Raw genomic sequence first — 19,946 nt, 5'->3', positions numbered from 1 at the left:
GGGTGTGTGAGTTGTTAGCGGCAGCCATTTCATGCTGCTCATGTTCCATGCTCCAAGAAAGCACCTTACTTACTGTTGTGACAAGCTGGCGCTGGTGGTACCAATCCCCGCGCATGTAGGTTCGGACGAGTACAGCCGAGGAGACCTGGCTTATAAAGTGTAATGTTGCTGACGGCGAATAAAGGTCTGTTATTGGATTTAACCGACTGGTTCCGTGTTATCCGGCTAACCTCCACACCACATGCCCGCTGGACCGGTTAGCCGCTCCTTCCTCGCCAGACTGCTGTTACAAGTGGTGCACGGAGGCAATACTACACAAAATCAAATAAAATGTGCTGTTGTCCAAAAATGTAACACTGTAAGTGAATTAAACCTGCAGTGGCCAGAAAGGGGTCACATCCCTGCTCCTTTATCTGTGAGCCTGTGAACACTTTAATACTGAGCCTGTGGCTATCCCCAGTATAGTGAAAAGTAGGGATGCAACGATACCAATTTTTTCAAACCAATACTTGGATCTGAGTACTTGCCGATACAGAGTACAAAAACCGATACTTCTACCACACACACACACACACACACACACACACACACACACACGCAATGAATTGGAAGACAGGTTTTATTTTATTATCTGCCGATAAAAAATAAAATCTTAATAAAAATGACCACAAAAAAATTTCAAGTGAATAATAAGCAATTCTGTTAAATTATTGCAGAGTCTCCACATTGTAATTTAACAAAATATCACTGAACTATTGGGCACTGTCTCGAGCTTTCAGAATAATAAATAAACACTTCTGTTTGGAATAAAATAAATACAAATTAGGTTTGAGAATAAAATGAACTTTTAAATTATTGCAGAGTGTCCATATTGTAAACAAGCAAACAAAAGCCGCCAGTCTCACTCGCCTAACCCTGTGCCTGTTTAGCGTCCCCCTAGTGGCCAATTTAAAAAAACTACAACAGAAATGACAAGCCACCCTCTGATTAATGAAATAAGTTAGTATCGGTTCATGGTATCGGTTAACTTTTACGAGTATGAGTACACACACATTTTAGAGTATCGGCCCCGATACCCGATACTGGTATCGGTATCGGGTTTGTCAGCTGTTATCAGAGAACGGAGAAAGCGGCCACGCAGCAGCATCAAACATAACTGGAACCTGTGTTAAAATAAACGTGGAACCTGTGCTGATTTGTTACCGGCCCTTAATAGAAATTCCTACTGCTATTTGACAAGAACTGTTTCAGTGGTGCAGTGCGATACAGAGAGGTATTGTTGGATGGACTTTAAATAAAGCAGAAGGTTAAACGTGGTCTGAGAGCCTCAGTGGCGATGCTGCCGGAGAGAATTTAAAGTTGTGTCCAGAAATAAATCCATCACGCTAAATGCCTCCTGACATGTTTATTAGTAAAAGTCGAGAAATATTAGCCGACGCATCAATTACAGCCAAATGAAAATGGCAAATGCATTGATATTTCTGTCTGCGATCAGCTATACGTCATATAGTGTATGTCAATAACCGCAGCCGGCTCTGTAATAAAGGCTAAGAGGCTAACGTGTCACCACAGCAACCGCAGCACTTTTCATTTTCTCATCTGATACTTTTTAGAGTTTTGTCGAGAAGCATTGAGCTGACCTTTCACCTCCGCGCAGGGAGATATTAAGTCTCCCCTGCTGGTCTCTCTGCATGTAGAGATGCTAATGAATATGAATGAGCAGTTGGAGCCATATTATGGCTGCAGTATCTCTTTATTGACATTCACCACATTTCATATTGAGTCACTTGGTGGCCAGCTGCTTCGGCTGCGAGGCCCGCCCACGGCGCATGAATATTAATGAGCAGATAGATGTGATCGAGAAGCCACAGCCAGAGAGGGCACATCGGGATGACAGACGAGAGAATTTATGATCCGTGGGGCTTTGGAGCGCTTGTTCACAGTTCAGGAGAGCGCGACTGCACGTGTAGCGCATATTATAGCCTGATAATATAGTTTCATTCATTGCTCTGCCGAAAGCGTGCAGTCGCTCCGGTATTTCGGCGCTGTCTGAGAGCGGAGCGTGACTGTGACTCCACGTTCATTAATATGCAGCTCTAACAGCCTTCCTTGTCTGGATTCAGTCTCTCCAGCAGATGTTGAACCTGCTGCAGGGATTAGCTCCCATTCAGACACTAGAGCGTTATTGAGGTCCAGCACTGATGTTGGGTGATAAGATCTGGCTCACAGCTGGTGCTTGGGTTCTTCCCAAAAGGGTTGGATGGGGGGGATTTAGGGCTCCATGCGGACCAGTCAAGTTCATCCTCACAGCACTTGGAAAAGCATCTCTGTATGGTGCAGGCTTTGTGCATGGAAGCATCTTTATATAGAAGGATAAAGTCTGCCTCAGAGGTCTGAGAGAAAGCTTCTCAACCAGTCTTTCATACACACTTTTAACCCTCGGGCGTCTTCGGTCTTCAGATGTCTGGATGTCTAAAGATGTCTCCCATGCAAAGCTGTCATGTTGGCTTTGGCTAGGCAGCATCTCTACAAGTTATTGAGCCATGTATTGAGCCAGTTATGAGCCAACAGCTCCCAACACTTTAAACGCTACTCTTGGCTTTATGATGCCATATTCAGTTTGATTTTATTTATATAGCACCCAGAAAGAAACCTCCGGCAGATGCAGGATCAGGTGGGGACCAGATACTGCCCTGATATATGGTTATTTTAGGCACACATATAGGCTGTATATAGACACCACGGCTTCAGTCACTGGTGCTCAGATCTGCATTTTGAAGCCTCAGTTAGTGAAGTTAGCATTTTGGCAACAGTCCAGACTGGTTTTGGAGGCAGAAGTGGGAAAATTTGGACAAGAGCTTAAAATGCTAAGTTATCAGCTAATGCTAGCTCCATTTATAAATTGCACAGGTGCAGTGCACAGACCAATACCTGCTCTTTAGTGTCCAGATGAATAAATACTGGGTTTCACTCACCTACAAAAGGACAGACGTCTTGGGTGATCTCTACCACAAAAAGCCACAAACGCAGCAGATTTGTCCTGTACAGTGAGCATATGTGTGGCCAAGCAGACAGTTAGCAGCTCACTGAAGCCCCTCCCACCTACAGTTCAAATGCCATGTTTGTGAGGGGCAGCCAATCAGAAGAAAGCTGGCTTATTTTTTGCTGCGTGTAAATAAAGATTATTTACATCTGGAATAAACCAAAGAAAAGCCACAGTACGGCTCTATTGTGTCTTCTGAGGATAAAACGTGGTTCCTCTCTTGTTAATTACTCAGGAAATGAAAATTTCTCTGTAAAGTCTAAAAACTTCACCGTCTGTTTTAAATAATGCAGTGACTCTGCTCTCTGCTGCTTCCGCCTGTGTGTTTACTGATGTTCCTCAGACTCCAAGGTGAGGATATAATATTTCAGCGGCTTCACGAAAAGGCTCTGAATATCAAATAAAACAAACTATCTGGAATCAAGAGCAGCAGCTTTATTTTCAGGCTCGACTCCATGAATATCAAATGAAAAGAAAGTATTGGGATTCAAAACAGCTGCTGTATTTTCAGCAGATTGAAATTACAGCACTATAAAGGCTTTCGCTCCCGAGCAGTGAACCAAAGCATCTTCAATGCAAAACTGAATCTTCAGAGCGGTGAGTGCATGTACATGATCAGGACATGTGTAGTCCTGCAATCAACATCAGAAACAGACTATTAACTCTGCGATGGCCTTAAAACCCTCGTTTTAACAACACTGGCTCGACTAAAGCTTTATTTACAAAGACGAGTTATGCTAATTTGTGTCGTTAATCAAAGTTATGGGGCTTTTAACTTGTTCACATGATATGCTGGCAGCTAAGATGAGCCTATTAGGGTGTAATTGTCTGGTCTGATGGGAGAAACAACCGGCTGTAATTAGAAAATTAAATATTCCTGCTCAAATTACCTATTATATTTCACCAAACACGGAGGGTATTTCATGATATTAGTCCTTGGTGGCTTGCCAAATGAGTTTTCTTTTTAATTAGCTGTTTCTTGACTGTTTCAGGTAGATAATTTTAGAAGCTACAGTAGAAATGATTGATGAGCAGGAGGGCTGGAGGAGCAGCAGGAGAAGCAGAATTAATTACCCACGGAGACAAACAGAAGCTCGGCACTAAAACTTTCTTTTTATCTTGACTACCAAATGTTTGAGCGCAGCTTCTTATTCAAAGGACTTGAATGTTCTACAAGGTAGAGCAAAACTGCAACACCTTTGGAGCTGTGAAGTAAACAGAATTCCACATCCTTCACATTATCCTCAGTTTGCTTTGGTAATAGTGTTGCACTCTTTTACTCTACACACAGTTTAGGTTTTGGTCACCTTTGATGCTTTTATTTTGAAGGAATTCTCACTTATTTTCCTTCGCTCTGCACAAACTCATCCCAGACCAGCTGGGTTTGTTTAGAACGTCCAAGTGCTTCTTAAAGCTTAACATCATTGAACCAACTTTTAACATTTTATGTACGTTAATAAAATCTATGTTTAATCAGCTGGTATTTCTGCTGCAATATTTAAACATCTTGTTGATTAGTTGTCCACATCCCTGCTGGAAATATGGTTTGGATTAGGTGAGAGCATGCAGGTGGCAGTACACAGGATGCCAGTTCATTCATTGTAAATTAATCAGATGGTACTAACAGGTGCAGGTGAGCAGCACATGGACTTCACACCAGAGAGCTTACAGTTTAAATATGTCTGATCCGACTGTGTCAATATCACAGGCACCTCTGCTGGGTATTTTCAAGAAGTTTCCATTCAGTGATCCATTAATTCCATCCATATTCTTCAGTTTATCTAATCCAGGGCTGCAGAGCCTTTCCTGGACCCGGGGTACGCCCCGGACAGGTCACCAATCTGTTGCAGCCCTGCGAGAACAAAAATGACAGATTCCCATCACGATTTCTACTCTGAGTGTTTGAGATTCGATCGGGGGAATGGGCTCCACAACTATGAATCGGCTCGTTTTTCTATAGCAGTACAAGCTGATATTACCTTTGGATTTTTTCGCTTTGGTGCCCGATTAATTATCAGAATTGTCTTTTTTCCTGTGTGACCGTGGGGATAAATAACTCAATAGCATGAACTGCACGAATAAATCAAGAAGTCAGCGTTGACACCTTTATGATCCGTTAGTGCTGCAGATCATTTGCACTTTAACCGTGCTGCGTTCAAAGCTGACTGTGACCGAGACTGAGACCGAAAAATAATCCTGCAGGTTGAGTCGGGGGTTAGTCTGGTCTCAGGTCAGTTTGTAGGTCAGTTTCATAATGACGCTCAATGACATAACATGAATATATTGCAGTAGATTACCGACAGTGGTGGGCTGAACATGGCCAACAGCTGGACCGCTCCACTTCAGTCCAGATGTTGGGTTGGATCCATAAACCAGGTTAAACAATGCAGAGTCTCGCATGTGTTTATTCTCAGTTTCACTTGGTTCCTGTTCAAAGTCAGCATCATTACCCAGTCGTATTCATTTAGAGCCAACATCCCTAAAAGGACAGCGATAAATGTGTGTATCTACCAGAGTGAAACATATTTGTATCATATTTGTTTGATGGTTTTGGTATGAAAAGATAGAAACGTAGAAATAAAAACAAATGAATGAAATTCAGCCGTAATAACCAAAGGAAGAGGTGCTTGTGCTAAAGCTGCAATAACATCAGTGCCATATAAATCATAATGCAAATATACGAAGTGGGAGTCTGTGTGAGGGCAGCTTAAGTATCAAATGTCAGAAAGTTTGTTAGAACAGTTTCTGTTAAATCAGATTACAAATGCAGATTTAATGTCACTGAACACTCCATTATAAATCTGCACAGTTGTTCAAGTTTAATGTAATCAGTTTTAGCTGTCAGTCATTTATGTTGGTGCTTTATGAAGAATTATATTTTAAAAGAACGTCAGAGTTGAAGTAGCTTCCAGGACTGAAATATGAAGCAAATGCAGAAGTGTCAGCATTATTTCCTTTGGCCAGCAGAGGGCGACTTATCTAGATATGGTCCCAATCCCTATTTTCAAGTGTTACTGATGACAACATGATGTTTATTATTAATGTTATGATCCCCATTAGTGATAAAGTACCGTAACCTTTAAGGTAGGCCTCCTGCGTAACTGCTCCGGTGCTACATTTTCAGGGTTTTTTGGTCAGCGCCTCACTTTTCAACATCCAGTTTCAAAATTCCAACATAGCAGCAACAGAAACAAGATCAGTGTGTGACATCAGTCCATGTTTAGGGTCCTCACCACACGAGCATGCCCTGAGCACAAATAAATCAAATAAATCTGGGATTTATGGTCCAGTTCTGACGTCTGTTTGTGCAACCTGTTGCCTCTGCAGACAGAGGGATCATGGGAACCAAAGCACAGACTGCAGAGATGCAGCCGTAGCAATAAAATGTGACCTCTGTATGTTCAGGCTGAATGCTGATTGGTTCAAAAGTTGGTTTGAACAGGTAAGAATGTGAAATTGGAGTTCATCTCCAAGGAGAGAAAAATATGGGAACAAACATTAAAGATGAAAAATTGTGCACATGAGAAGCTGCAGCTGACAGTTTTAAGGCTGTGACGCATTTAAGGGTTTGAGCTGAAATGTAAGGACAGTTGAGTTTAGTTTAGTTGTAGTTAGTGTCTTTGAACTTTGGGAAACAATGACGTAGACGACCACATTCACCTCCTGACTGAGACTCATGGTACCACAAACAGCCTTACAAATACAAGAAAACAGCGGAGACACTTTATTCTTCAAGCAGACCAACACGTCTTCATTCTTACTCTGTCACAGGACCCAGAATATTCCAGCCCGGCTCACCCTTTCTGATTTCATCGTTACTGTGTGGGTCCTCCTTTCTCTGTCTGTGGATAATAATCTTGTTATCACATGAATATGTTGATGGATTTGCATTGCAAAACCTCCCAACTCCCAGAGTTCCCTTCCTCTGTGACCTCTTTATACTGCTGTGGAGTATCCAGGTGGCTTCATTCTGGATTCTTTGAGCATTTTTACACAAACAGATGAGCTCAAAATATGTTTTTTTGGTGAAGATTGTTTTAAAATGAAATACGTGATTGTGGCTGTGGCCTGAATGGAGCGTGGAGGTCTCTCTGCCAATCTCTCTCTCTCAGCAGGTCGTGCGTAATCTCCAGTCTGTTCACAGCTGGAGCCACCAGACCACTTTAACATGAGAGCTCCATCAGCAGCCACACACACACACACACACACACACACACACACACACACACACACACACACACACACACACACACACACACACACCACCGTGGGTGTGTTCAGAATGAGCACTGAGCCTCTTCTGTTTTGATTACTGGCTAATTTGCATGATACACCCTGCTGTGAGCTCTTTCTCTCTCACACACACACACACACACACACACACACACTCACACTTGCAGACACACACATTTCTACTGTGCTTTACGTCAGTGTGACTGATAAGATTTCAGCGTTTTATTATCAGAGAAACAATAGACTGCAGCTAATGACAACTGTGTGTGTGTGTGTCCTGTAACTACTGGGACCAGAAATCTTTGACTTTTTTATTATTATTATTTTTGCTGTGTGAAAGCAGCGCTCTCTTGGATGGATCATCAACATTCCCGCCCTCGCGCAGTAAATAAACGCAGCGCGTCACGTACCGCAGCCACATTTCAGCCAAACGCTGCTGCAACAGTCATAACATGTCCGACAGCTGCGTGAGCAGCGGGGCATTCGTTTGGCCTTTTCAAATATCTGACCCGCTACTGGCCAGATTACTGTGACATTTGCTGCAGGTACTTTTCGCCTCCAAGAGGATCAATCCTGATGACGCTGATGACCACCTGCAGGATTCCAATCAACTACAACAAACATGCATCTAGGAAGCGAATGTTAGCAACAGATTGAGGAAGTGTTTGCAATATCAGAAGGAAAACAGTTTCCTAAAATATCTATAACTAAAGCAACATTATGTGGTTCTGGTACAGTGTAGACGCCACTTTGAATCCTTTTGTAAGGTCTTCTCTTTCAGTGGCCAGTTGAAGGTTTATATCAGTACACAAGCCGTTCCCGTGAACCTAAAACGCAGGCGTCAGCCTGTCATAAACACTCTGTTTCATACATATTTCTTCTTCTATGGTAACTAAACTGTGGTCATCTTAGACTGGTAGCACAGGAACTCCACCATCGACTGTTCAAATCTTCTGTTTGTGAACGGTAAGTCAGAGGAAAGCTGTCTTGCAGGCAGGGTGGCCTTGATAGGATAGGAGCTCAGCTTGTTTGAGAGACAGCATAAACTGAGGGGGCACCAAGATAAATATGGATTATCCTGAGTCCTGGGTCATGCCAAGATTCTCTAAGTGGAGTCGAGGAATAAAAATATGGAGCTGGAAATGGCGAACGTTGTAAACCGGTGGCTCAGTCTCACGCAGATTTGTTTGAACCTCGGTTCTGAACTCGAGGCGGTCTCTTTGTGTGTTTTCCAGAAGCTGAGACAACTTGTGGGAAGCAGCTGATTGGTTGACCTTTGTGGGGAGGCCCGGGGGTCAAAGGCCATGGCAGGTCGACTTCTCCTCTTCCTGTTTGTCTCCGTGGCGCTCTGTCACGCTCATTTTTCTTCTACGCAACGCCTGAAGCCCCGCCTCCAGAGAGACAGACGCAACATCCGACCAAACATCATCCTCATCCTGACTGATGACCAGGACATGGAGCTGGGTGACTGAAACTCCACTACAAGCCTTATTATAAGCATTAGTCTGACTGTCTGTACTGTTAATGTAATTGTTGGTAACACGCTGGTGTGGACATAAAAAAGTCTCAGTTTAACAGTAATACACAGTTAACATAATATTACACTCGTCATATCAATACATCGGACAGATCTCGTTTGAGCAGCTTGAGCAACTGAGCTTTACTTCCAAGTCAAAGTGTTTGAATCATTAAGTAACTCCTTTATCTTGTTCTTTAACAGGTCGGAGTGCAATGATCACTGTCTGGGAGCCTTTTTAGGGCTAACTTCCTCTCTGCGATCCAAAAATTTATCTTCTATTATTAACGACATACAGCTGGAAATGGCTGTTGTCTGCTGCTGTCTGAGATTATGATCCCATTTTTAACTGTATCGTAGATTGTGCAGGCGTGTTGCAGGAAGAGAGAACTTTTGTTACTCTGTAACCTCTTCGCTGCTTGTTAGACTCATTGGGTCTTGTACTGGCTTAGTAGCTCATTGCTCTGACCAGAACACGTGTGGTAAACTCTTTAAACATTTAAAGCTTACTAAGAGTAACGCCTTTCTGAGCCGAGCAGTTTCTGTCATATTTCAGGCTAGCTCGTAGAACAAAGCTGCTGGGTTTGCGTCAGAAGTTGGTGAGCGTGGTCTCCGCCAGTGCAGCTGCCCTCAGAAGAACCTGTAAACTGTTCTAATGGTCGCCAAACCACGACTTTACTGATATAAAGCGAGGTGTCAGAACTCGTTATTGAGGGCAGAGGCGAGGAAAGAGTTGATCTTTAATCATCGAGCATTTTAAATAAGAACCATGTTTCAGGTGTCGCTCTCCATTTTATGTCGAGGCTTATGAGGCAAATGATTTTGAACAATTTTCAACAGAAACCAAGGAACTTATCACCAAAGCAGGTGGACAAGCTTTACAATGTGCTAACCGTGGGTTTCTCCATGTAGGGTCGATGCAGGCAATGAATAAGACTCGCCGCATTATGGAGGAGGGCGGGACTTCCTTCTCTAATGCCTTTGTGACCACGCCCATGTGCTGTCCGTCACGCTCAAGCATGCTCACTGGGAAGTAAGTACAGTTCCAAAGATGGAGGTGCCTACTACACCCGAAAAGTGAAGCCAGAGCCGTTGGCCAGCAGGGGGCGACTCGTCTAAGTGCAAAAAGACAGCCGATGTATAAACTGTCTACAGGAAAAAGGTCGTTCCTGACCTCAGTAAAGACTTCAATGATGAGGTCATGGTTGGGTGCTAGTTTCAAATCTTTTAAATACAAAATGATGTTAATTTTATTAATCAAGTCAAAGAGGATAATGAAGCACATTTACACTTAAGGATCGATCAAGTTCGACCTATACCGAGCTTGATGATTTGCCGAATGCTGTAACCAGTTATTCCACCAATTATTACATGTCAAAGGCAATTTGCTCCTCAGTTGCTCTCCATCGGCTAGTCTACTCACTTTCCCCACTTACACCACCTTTAAGTAGTGGCTCCTCTCTGAGTCAGAAGGAGGCCCGTGGTTTTGAAGCAACAACAACTACCCAAGAGCAGCAGTGGCGTCTGACAGATCACAGGTTCCTTGAACAATGACAATAACGGGTTATTCTATTCTTCTATTCTTATGTTTTGTAAGCAACCAGCTGCTTATGAGTCATTTACAGCTTTTTCCAGTTATCGTGTCTTGGCTGTGGGTTTCTGCAGAGAACCAGCCTGATGCAGGTGTTAAATTAATCAGCTGCATGCCTCAGTGTGAGATAATCTGTGCCCCAACAGGTCAAAGCTGGTTTGGCGGCCCAACGAAGACGTTAGTAATATTAGACAGGTGATTTTAATGTCTTCATGTGTAAAGGAAAGAGTGAAAATCCTATAATGGATGTGTTTTATTACCAAAGCGCTATTAGCAGAACTATTAAAATAACTTTACATGAGACTTGGGATACAAAGTGCGAGCCTCTTGTAGTAACACGTGTTCTGTCTCCCTCAGGTATGTTCACAACCACAACACCTACACCAACAACGAGAACTGTTCCTCGCCGTCTTGGCAACGGCAGCACGAGCCACGGACCTTCGGCGTTTACCTCAACGACACTGGATACAGGACAGGTAGGCAAATACACAAACACGCACTCGGGCTTTGTGAGGCTTCTGTTAATACATCTGTGCTTTTTCTCCAGCCTTCTTTGGAAAGTACCTGAACGAGTACAACGGTTCGTACGTTCCCGCCGGGTGGAGGGAATGGCTCGGTTTGGTGAAGAACAGCCGCTTCTACAACTACACGCTGTGTCGCAACGGCGTGCGAGAGAAGCACGGAGCGCAGTATCCACAGGTGAGGACACACAACACAACTCTGTCGCTGCACAGCAATGCAAGTTTAGCATGTGGCTAAAATTGAAATGAACTCTGATCCTGCGCTGACTGCTTCGTCACTGATTCGGTGGATGTTAAGTGAGTTTTAACTTAAAGTGAAGAAAATCAGGGTTACTAATAGTGATGTGTGTTGTTGTGCTTCCAGGACTACCTGACCGACCTGATCACGGCAGAGTCGATCCGTTACTTCCGCTCTTCAAAGCGACTTTATCCTCACCGCCCTGTTCTGATGGTTCTGAGTCACGCGGCCCCTCATGGACCCGAAGACTCTGCCCCGCAGTACAGCACCGCCTTCCCCAACGCATCGCAGCACATGTAGGCCTCCCACAGACACACACAGTTATCTTTTCCTCGACTTGCATTCATTTCCTAGAGAATTATCCTAAAAAATAAACCTGCCGTCATGCAAAACGTCATGATTTACATTGTAAGGACTTAATTTTTGTCCCCATAAGGAAGTAGAGTCCCCACAGTGCGACTGTGGAAACACATTTATGTCCTCACAAAAGTAGTAATGCAAGTGCACACACGCATGCACACATACAATGAGACTAAGCCACTGTAATCCAGCAGAACAATGGAGCAGCTCTGTTCTGCACCACGGGATAAATCCTGAAGCAAGACGACTGAAACGGCACAATCCTCCTTAACACGTGTGTGTGTGCTTGTGTGTGTGTGCTTGTGTGTGTGTGCGCGTGTGTGTGTACGTGTGAGTGTTAATGAATACATTAGTTTTATTTACTCTCTTTACATGAATTTGAGTCCAATTTTAGCGAACATGACAAAGTCCATGAGCGAGTCTCGCATCAGAGATACGTTTCCTTGTTTATGATCTGACTGGGAGACGGCTGAACAGACAGAGACATCACACTGAAATCTTTTTCATCCCGCAGATATAAACAGATGCCCGAGGAAACTCCGGCTGGACTCCTGCTGTCAGGAGACCATTTAAATCCCATTTAAAGCTCACAGGGATTTTTATGCAGGTTTTTCTATTCTTGTAACACAAAAACGCTGCTGGAAGTACTCGGAACAGACAGTAATCCCTTTCCTCTGACAGTCAGTGCATAACTCGACGCTCATACGCTGGAATGATCAGCGTTTGACAGTTTTGTCTTTGTGCACAAAGAACAAAAATGCAGCACAGGCGCAGAGTTGCTTCTCCTTTTATTATTCAGTATGAATTAGAAAGCAGGAAACCAGCAGCACTTGCAAAGTCTAATTTAAACCTTATTGACGGGACCGAACGATGGCTGATTAAGACCCAGCGAATCAGTGCGACTGAGGAAACGTGTGGTGCTGCAGACTTTAATGAAAGTGGAGACCTGTTGTGTTGTCAAATTCTGAAGAAAAGGTCGGGTTTAGGCTGCAGCTTCTCCCCGAAGTAATAAACAGCCGTGCATTCAGCTTTAGTCTCGTAAATAAAGACAAAATGAAGCAGAAGGAAAGAAAACATTTTACCTTTCTGCTCTGAAACAGGCGCAGAGGCTGCAAGCTGAACGCTGAAGACAGCAGTGGGAGCGTACAGCCATAGATGCTAAAACCATTTTGTTGTACCAGCCTGTAAACCTGGGGTTCTGTGGGGATTGACTCACTTTTGGACATGGTCTCATTGCCGATTAGAGGAAATGCATTTCTGTGTTGGCTTCATTTCATTTCTCAACACCTCAAACGAATCCAAAGCCAACCGACATTACTGGACCAGAACCAGTAGACAGTGATCAGGCGAGGAAGGCAGACATTCACCGTCCTTGTTTGCCTACCGATCTGCTTCAAATGTGCTTACTGTGACGCATCATCATGTCAGTTACACGCAGTTTAACAGTTGAATGCAATTCTGCTTTTCGGTAGCTGCACTTGCAAAATGCATGAAAATGCAATGAAAGTGAATCTGGGAACAGCGCCTCAAAGAGAACCGTTTAAATGTCAACAAACTGTCTGCTTGTCGCCTGGCAGGTTTGAATTCAGCACCTCATTGCTGTGAGGTAACGGTTTCACCGCAGCTGCACTAATGAGGCGCGCTGCAGTCCTTCAAAATGAATAAAGTCAATCTTCCCTAAAACGAGTTCACGAGCTCCACACGTGTCAGCTGACCGCCTGTCAGACGGACCGAAGTGTTCCAGCCCGCCTGCGCCCGTGCAGATGCTTCCAGCTGCCCACAGCATTTCTGTCCCGACGAGGAAATTTAATTATGAAGCTGCCGAGCAGGAGCAAGGAGAGGAGTAAACGAGTTAGCTGATGGGAGTCATTCATTATCCACGCAGAACACAGTGCAGGAACATCTTCTGCAGCTAACACAGCAGGAGGACAGAGACTGTGTTATTAATGAAAAGGAGCATCTGCTGTCATCACTCCTCACACAGCCTGATGTGTCCAAACATGATATTACACTCAGCTACACACAGACACGCACACATCACACGTGCGGTTCATTCTAACACTGCGTGGAATACATTTGTATTCATATTCAGCCTGGTGTTTTGTTTATTGCCTCCATATATACATAAAAGTTAGAGGAAGCATTCAGACTCGGTGTCTTAAACTTGGTGGGCAAACCCATGCTGATAAGAACAGCAGTAAGATGCTTCCTGTTGTTGGTCACATCTCAGGAGGGTGACTGACCGGCTCCTCCTTACAGAAACTCTCTCAATCCTTCAGCTTTCTTGGATGCTGTTCAGCAACTCCAAGCTTCAGCTGTCTGGACAAAGCCATGACCTTTATGTGCTTCTTCTTCAGTCACTGCTTTGTTGCCTTGGTGCCTTCGGTCACTGTCTTGCTGAAAGACTCATCAACTCATCTTCAGTGTTCTGGCTGAGGGAAGGAAGCTCTCATCCAAGTTCAATCCATGCAGCTCCATCCTACAGCCAAGTTGTCCTGTATCCTTAACAGAAAATCTGATGATGTCCTCGCCTCCGTGCTTGACTGTGGTTGTCGTTTGAGCCGTCTTCCTTCCAACCCAGCACGTCCAGTTGGTGCCAAAGAGCTCGATGTTGGTTTCCTCAGCACTTTCTTCCAAGCCTTCTCAATCATGCAGTGTGTTACCAGTGGGGTTCATGGTGACTGTCGTCCCAACTGCCTTCAGATTATTAACAACCACCTTTCTCATGGTCATTTTCACCCTGTGAGGCAAGACCTTGCATGGAGCTCCAGACCCAGGGTGGCTCATGGTCATTTATATTTTGTCCATTTGCAATAATCTCACCAACAGTTGTCACCCTCTCACCAGGCTTCTTGCTGATGGCCGTGTAGTCCAGCGCTCCCCCGCCACGGACCGGTTTAATGTCAGACAATATTTTCACAGAGCCTTTAAGGTCTCGTGGATAATTACAACAGAATAAAACGATACGACCAAGACAAAAACTGTGGTGTTTTGTAAATATAATAATAAACGGGAAGTCACTGTGTAGCTGTGTAACTTTATTAGCAGCGTCCTCCTGAAATGCGCCAACAACACTGAGAGTAACATCCTCCTCGCTGCCCCTTAATGCTCTCTGGTCGCTATGGTAACGTGTAAATATTTCTTTCAAAATAAAACACAACTACAACACGGGAAATGACCCAGGGAAACCGAGTTACCGATAAAAACTCTGAAAACCACCCGAGCCTCAACTCTCCCGGCCCCGTACCAAACGACTCACGGACCGGTCCCGGTCTGTGGCCCGGGGGTTGGGGACCGCTGCTGTGGTCCATTCTAAACTTGTGCACGTCTACAGTCTCGTCCTTTGAGAGTGAGCAAACTTACAAATTCATGTTTTTCTATTTTAGAGATTAGTCCTCCTTTAAAATACGGTCATGCCATAAAGCAGGAAGTTGCTGTGAATCCAAAAAGCATGTGGAATGGTTCAGTTTTGCAGTTTCTGCTGTTATCGACACATTAAACCATAATCACAAAGAGAAGACGTATTTTTAGAAGAGCAATGTTCAGACTGTTCGGCACATCGCTGGCTCGCTCACTTCACTTTTAGCCTAAACTCTTCTCGGGTAAGTCTGTAAGCAGCTTGTGGATCAGGCATTGCTGCCTCATAGCCAGTAGACTTTTACAACCCTGCTGGAGCTCATACAGTTTTTCATTTCTTCCATTTCCTGTTTTTCTCATTTAATTTCCTGTTGCTGCTGCAGCAGCTTTAGTAAATACAAGTCTTGTTCCTGATCAGTTCACACAACTTACCGAGACCTGACATCAGCACAGACATCGAGCAATTACTGCCAAGGTCTGCAGGCCACAGGCCAAGTCTGAGGGCCTTCGTATTAAGTGATATTTCCTCTTGTAAAGTTAAGTGAAATAAAAATAACAAAAAAGACATTCAAAGGACCAGAAATGGAGACAAACTGATCACAGAGACGTTAACCAGTGAAAAAGAAGACACAATAAACACAAGTGGATGTGGAAATTTCTTGAAAGAAGCATGAAGCAGATGAAACATGTTTGCAGACTGAACGACCACAAGCTGACACAAAACAACCACAGAGAAACACACAAAGATGTTGGAGATGAGAAGGCACACAAAATGAAAACAAGGATGCAAAATGATACTAAAGGATTGCACAGAGTCTCAAAACGACCACAAACACTTCAAATGGACTGAAAGGAGACACAAAAATAAAACAAATGGGTGCAAAACCACCACAAAGACACACAAAAGAAAAGTTCAACATAGACCAAAAACACATTTCTGTCATCTGTAGACCTTTTTTTCTTTAGCATGCTGCTCTAGTGCCCATTGTGTCATAATTCATCCTCGACCACAGATACAACAACACATCCAATCATCGTGGAGCAAAGTCACTCACAGAGCTAACTTGGCTGTTACTGTAGAGCAGGGCTCGGCAACCTTTCTAAAATTTCAGTGTGCCATATGATTGCATTAGCAATAAATGTAATAAAGCTCTATATGAACAGTTACACACTATGTAGAACCACTTTATAGGATTATATTTGTTCGCAGATGTTGGCAGCTATCAGCGAATAGTTATCAGCTATTTGGAAACAAAAAAAGACTTTTTATACACAAAAGCAAATGAACTGTACAACAGAAAATACAAATGCTGTTTATGGTCTCCTCACAACAATGATAAGAAAAATAAACTGGGCCAACATGGCATGTTTGTTAATACAGAGACACACATGTTAACGTGATCTCTGGTCTCCCACTCAGAGACACAGGTCTGCGAGTGTCCAGCATTCAGACGGCTACCTGAGGACCCATGTGAGAGAAAATCTGCTCACACAGACATGTAGAGCCAAACACTGTCAATAAGGCCTCTGCAATGTTCTGAAGACAGTTAAACTTGTCCAGTGATGTCCAGCAGGTGAACATGCAGCTCCATGAACACGCACAGCTGTGGATTCCAGCTGCTTCGATGTTGCATTAACTGACATTAACTCAGCCAGTTAATGTGAGACAACCAGCTGCTCATTAAAGCTTTCTGGTTTGATCAGAAAAGAAAACATTGGTCCAAACACCTGAAAGTCCCGAAAACGCATTGTGAATTCTGTCTCGAATCTACGGATGTATCCGTGTGTTTCCACGGTGCTGATGCTGCGCTGAGCGGAAAGCTCCTGAAGTATTTGAAGTGTTGGAAAGTGGAAATTTCAACATTGCTTGAAAAAACTGCCAGCTAGCAACGTCCCTCTCACCAGTAAGCTAAGTTATTTTTAGCCAATTACAAGCTGAATCTGGTAGTTGGGGTTGTTAGCTAAGATACCGTCATTAAGAAGCAGCACAACTAATGTGTCTATGTGAGCTGATTTGTGATGTGCACCGCTGGCCCGGCCATTTATTTTTTAATGCACCTTCTCAGATTAATGCACTGCATTTTGACTACAGACCGGCCCACCAGGTATTATAGGAAAAGCCATAAAGCCTTTGAATGAAAACAGACGCTGTTGTGACAGTGATGTGCAGTCTTGTTGGTATATGTATGATTTCTATACATTTTATGTCATACTAAAAACTTTGGTTGTAAGATTCAGATAATTATTTATTAAAAGCGAGACATTTTAAATGAGAATAAGAAAGAAAAGTATTTCTTTGTGCCCCCCTCTCCCTGTTAATGCCCTACATGGCCCCCTGGCAACACTTTGCTAGACCCGCCCCTGCACAGTTACCAGCTGTCAGCTACTTAGAAAAGGATCCTGGTGTTATTTGTTTCTCAGAAACAGTTCATAACTTCCCTTCAACTCATTCATGCTGCTGTTGTTTACCGCGACATCCGCTGGTTTCCTCTTTCTGGCGCAAAGTGATAAACAAACAAGAGAGAAAAGCTGATCAGCTGATCATTGATCAGTTTCATGATTGAAGTAGAAACAGGAGAGGGAGGGGAGAGGATGAGAGGAGAAGAGGCAGCTGTGCAGCGTAAAGACGCAGAATAAATCCAGCTTTGTGTCTTTTTCCATTCTAGCTGAAGTTCGGGACAAACTGCGTTCCTTCTCAGCTCAATATGAAACGCGTAACATTTTCTCTGAATGCGGGACGATTATGTTTTTTACGGGATGGTCGACAAGTCTGCTAACTAACCTTATGAATAAAATAAAGTTCACTATCAGTAACATCACAGCACCCACCCAGCTGTCATGCTAGCTAGTACGCAATACGAGTTATTGTAACTGACGGTTAAAAGTCAGCACAACGAAAATAAACTCCACCTAAACTTTGTTTATATCTGACCCAGATAGACTGCAGGTCATAACTTCTTACCTGAAGTTCAGTTCACCCTTGGACCGGCTTCCGCCTCTGGTCTCTCCTCGTCCTGCCTCCCCTTTCCCTCATCCACCTGCTGGCCTTTATGCTAGCTCCGCCATAGCCACCACCAAACAACTGTGTTATTTCTACACATCGGCCAGCATCTGGCCAATCCACCACCTTTCATTGTTTATACCGTTACAAAAAAAAAAAAAATCATCGGCCCATAAAAACGAAAAATCACATCGGCCCACTGGGCAAATGCCCGGTATGCCCGATGGCCAGTCCAGCTATGGCCGTGTCTTCAGTTAACCATGCGTGCTCAGGGTTGCTGACCCCTGCTGTAGAAAGTGTGTGGCAGTTGCACAGCTTTGCCCTGTGATTTACACATATATACGACTTTGCACAGTTTGTCTTTGAGTCGGTATTTTGATGGTAGTCAGTCGTTTCTTGATGTCAGTGATTAGTGGACTCCATTTCTCAGAAGCTGGGATTGGAAGTACTTGGGGGGAGGAAAGCCTCAAATTCGTGATCATTATGCTTGGATTTGTCTGGGAAATCCATCCTGTATCTTTCACATAGAGGTTTCTCCACAACATGTTTGAGGCAACCGAGAGTCAGTCTCATGATTAAACTTATAATACAATCTGTTAACACACTGGAAAAAGCAGAACAGAGCACATTTAAAGCACTCGCAGCATTCCTCTCTGATCACATGGCATCACATTGCTCTGATATACAGAGCTTTGGTTGTAAACGGTGCTATCACAGACTATCCAAAGCCAGATCGTCTTTTCAGCACAAATAACTCAGGATTTACCCAACACTCCACCTGTCTTATCTCCTTTCCTGTCACTGTTCTTCTCACCAGTACTCCCAGTTATAACTACGCGCCGAACCCAGATAAGCACTGGATCATGCGTTACACCGGCCCCATGAAGCCAATTCACATGGAGTTCACCAACATGCTGCAGAGGAAACGGCTGCAGACGCTTCTGTCTGTGGACGACAGCGTGGAGAAGGTGGGCACTAACACACAAGCACACACACGTCTGGTATTGCTATCCTCGTGGAGACATCTCATTGACATAATGCTTTCCCTGGCCGCTTACCCTAACCATCAAAAATGAATGCCTAACCCTGACGCTTACCCTAACCAGAACCTAATTGTAACCCAGACACTAAAACCACATTTTGAGTGTGAAAAATGCCTTCAACCCCGTGGAGACCAAAATCCAGGTCTGTTGGTCCCCACAAGGATAGCAAATGTCAGATTTTGACCGGAACACACACACACACAAACCACCAGCTACACACTTGATGGCTGGAAAAAGATAGCTTGTGTTATTAGGCAAGGCAAGGCAAGGCAAATTTATTTGTATAGCACAATTCAACAACAAGGTGATTCAAAGTGCTTTACAGAGACATTAGAAACAAAAACAAATAAAAAGCATGATTTAAAATTGATTAAAACAAGCAAACAAACAAACTAACTAAACACACACATTTCACACCTGTTCGCGCGATCTGAACCCTTATCGTAAGGGGAGCTACCAGTCCTTCTGTGGACGAGCTACTTTCTATTTTAAATTCCCTGAATTTAAAATACTCTCTAGACCCAGCTGGGGAGCTACCCAGAGCTCTAAACCCACTTAACAAACAAACAAACAAACAAACAAAACAGTATATAAAATCAAAACAGATAAAATCAGAACAGTAGATAAAATCAGTAGTTAATGTAAGTTTTGAAATTTAAGCTTAACAAACAAACAAAAGAGTATATAAAATCAAAACAGATAAAATCAGAAATAGATAAGATCAGTAGTTAGTGTAAGTTTTGAAATTTAAGCTTAAAAGTGTGGATTTGGTGCTTTATTCAAATGCAGCTGAGAATAGGTGAGTCTTCAACCTGGATTTAAATAAACTGTTGTTATAACAACGACCAGGACAGAGACCCGATCAGCCAGAACCCTGTTACCATGGTTCTGAATAGGTAGATATCTTCAGCACTCAGGCTCACCCGAGCCCAAACTTCTCGTTAAGAAAGGGGTGTCAATTGCATTTAGGGACCAGTTGATCCAATCCATAATTCCTCTTTTAGATTTTAGAGAACAGACTGTGAGAGAGTGTTCTCACTACT

The 19,946-nt window shown here is 43.5% G+C and overlaps 1 protein-coding gene across 7 annotated transcripts in view; it reads left to right on the top strand.

The window, feature by feature from the left end:
* The window catches only part of LOC101479993 (extracellular sulfatase Sulf-2), a 114,281-nt gene that overhangs the window by 65,530 nt on the left and 28,805 nt on the right, over positions 1-19,946 (top strand). For all 7 annotated transcript variants that reach the window (XM_076878438.1, XM_076878436.1, XM_076878437.1 and 4 more), the window contains 6 exons: positions 8,512-8,740; positions 9,705-9,825; positions 10,741-10,859; positions 10,931-11,082; positions 11,269-11,438; positions 18,678-18,828. In XM_076878438.1, the coding sequence (XP_076734553.1) occupies positions 8,581-8,740; positions 9,705-9,825; positions 10,741-10,859; positions 10,931-11,082; positions 11,269-11,438; positions 18,678-18,828 (873 nt within the window). In that variant the 5' untranslated portion in view covers positions 8,512-8,580. The remainder of the gene's footprint in view (positions 1-8,511; positions 8,741-9,704; positions 9,826-10,740; positions 10,860-10,930; positions 11,083-11,268; positions 11,439-18,677; positions 18,829-19,946) is intronic.

This window comes from Maylandia zebra, linkage group LG20, assembly GCF_041146795.1.
Source record: "Maylandia zebra isolate NMK-2024a linkage group LG20, Mzebra_GT3a, whole genome shotgun sequence".
Lineage (NCBI taxonomy): Eukaryota > Metazoa > Chordata > Actinopteri > Cichliformes > Cichlidae > Maylandia > Maylandia zebra.
This window is presented reverse-complemented; position numbering and strand designations above follow the sequence as displayed.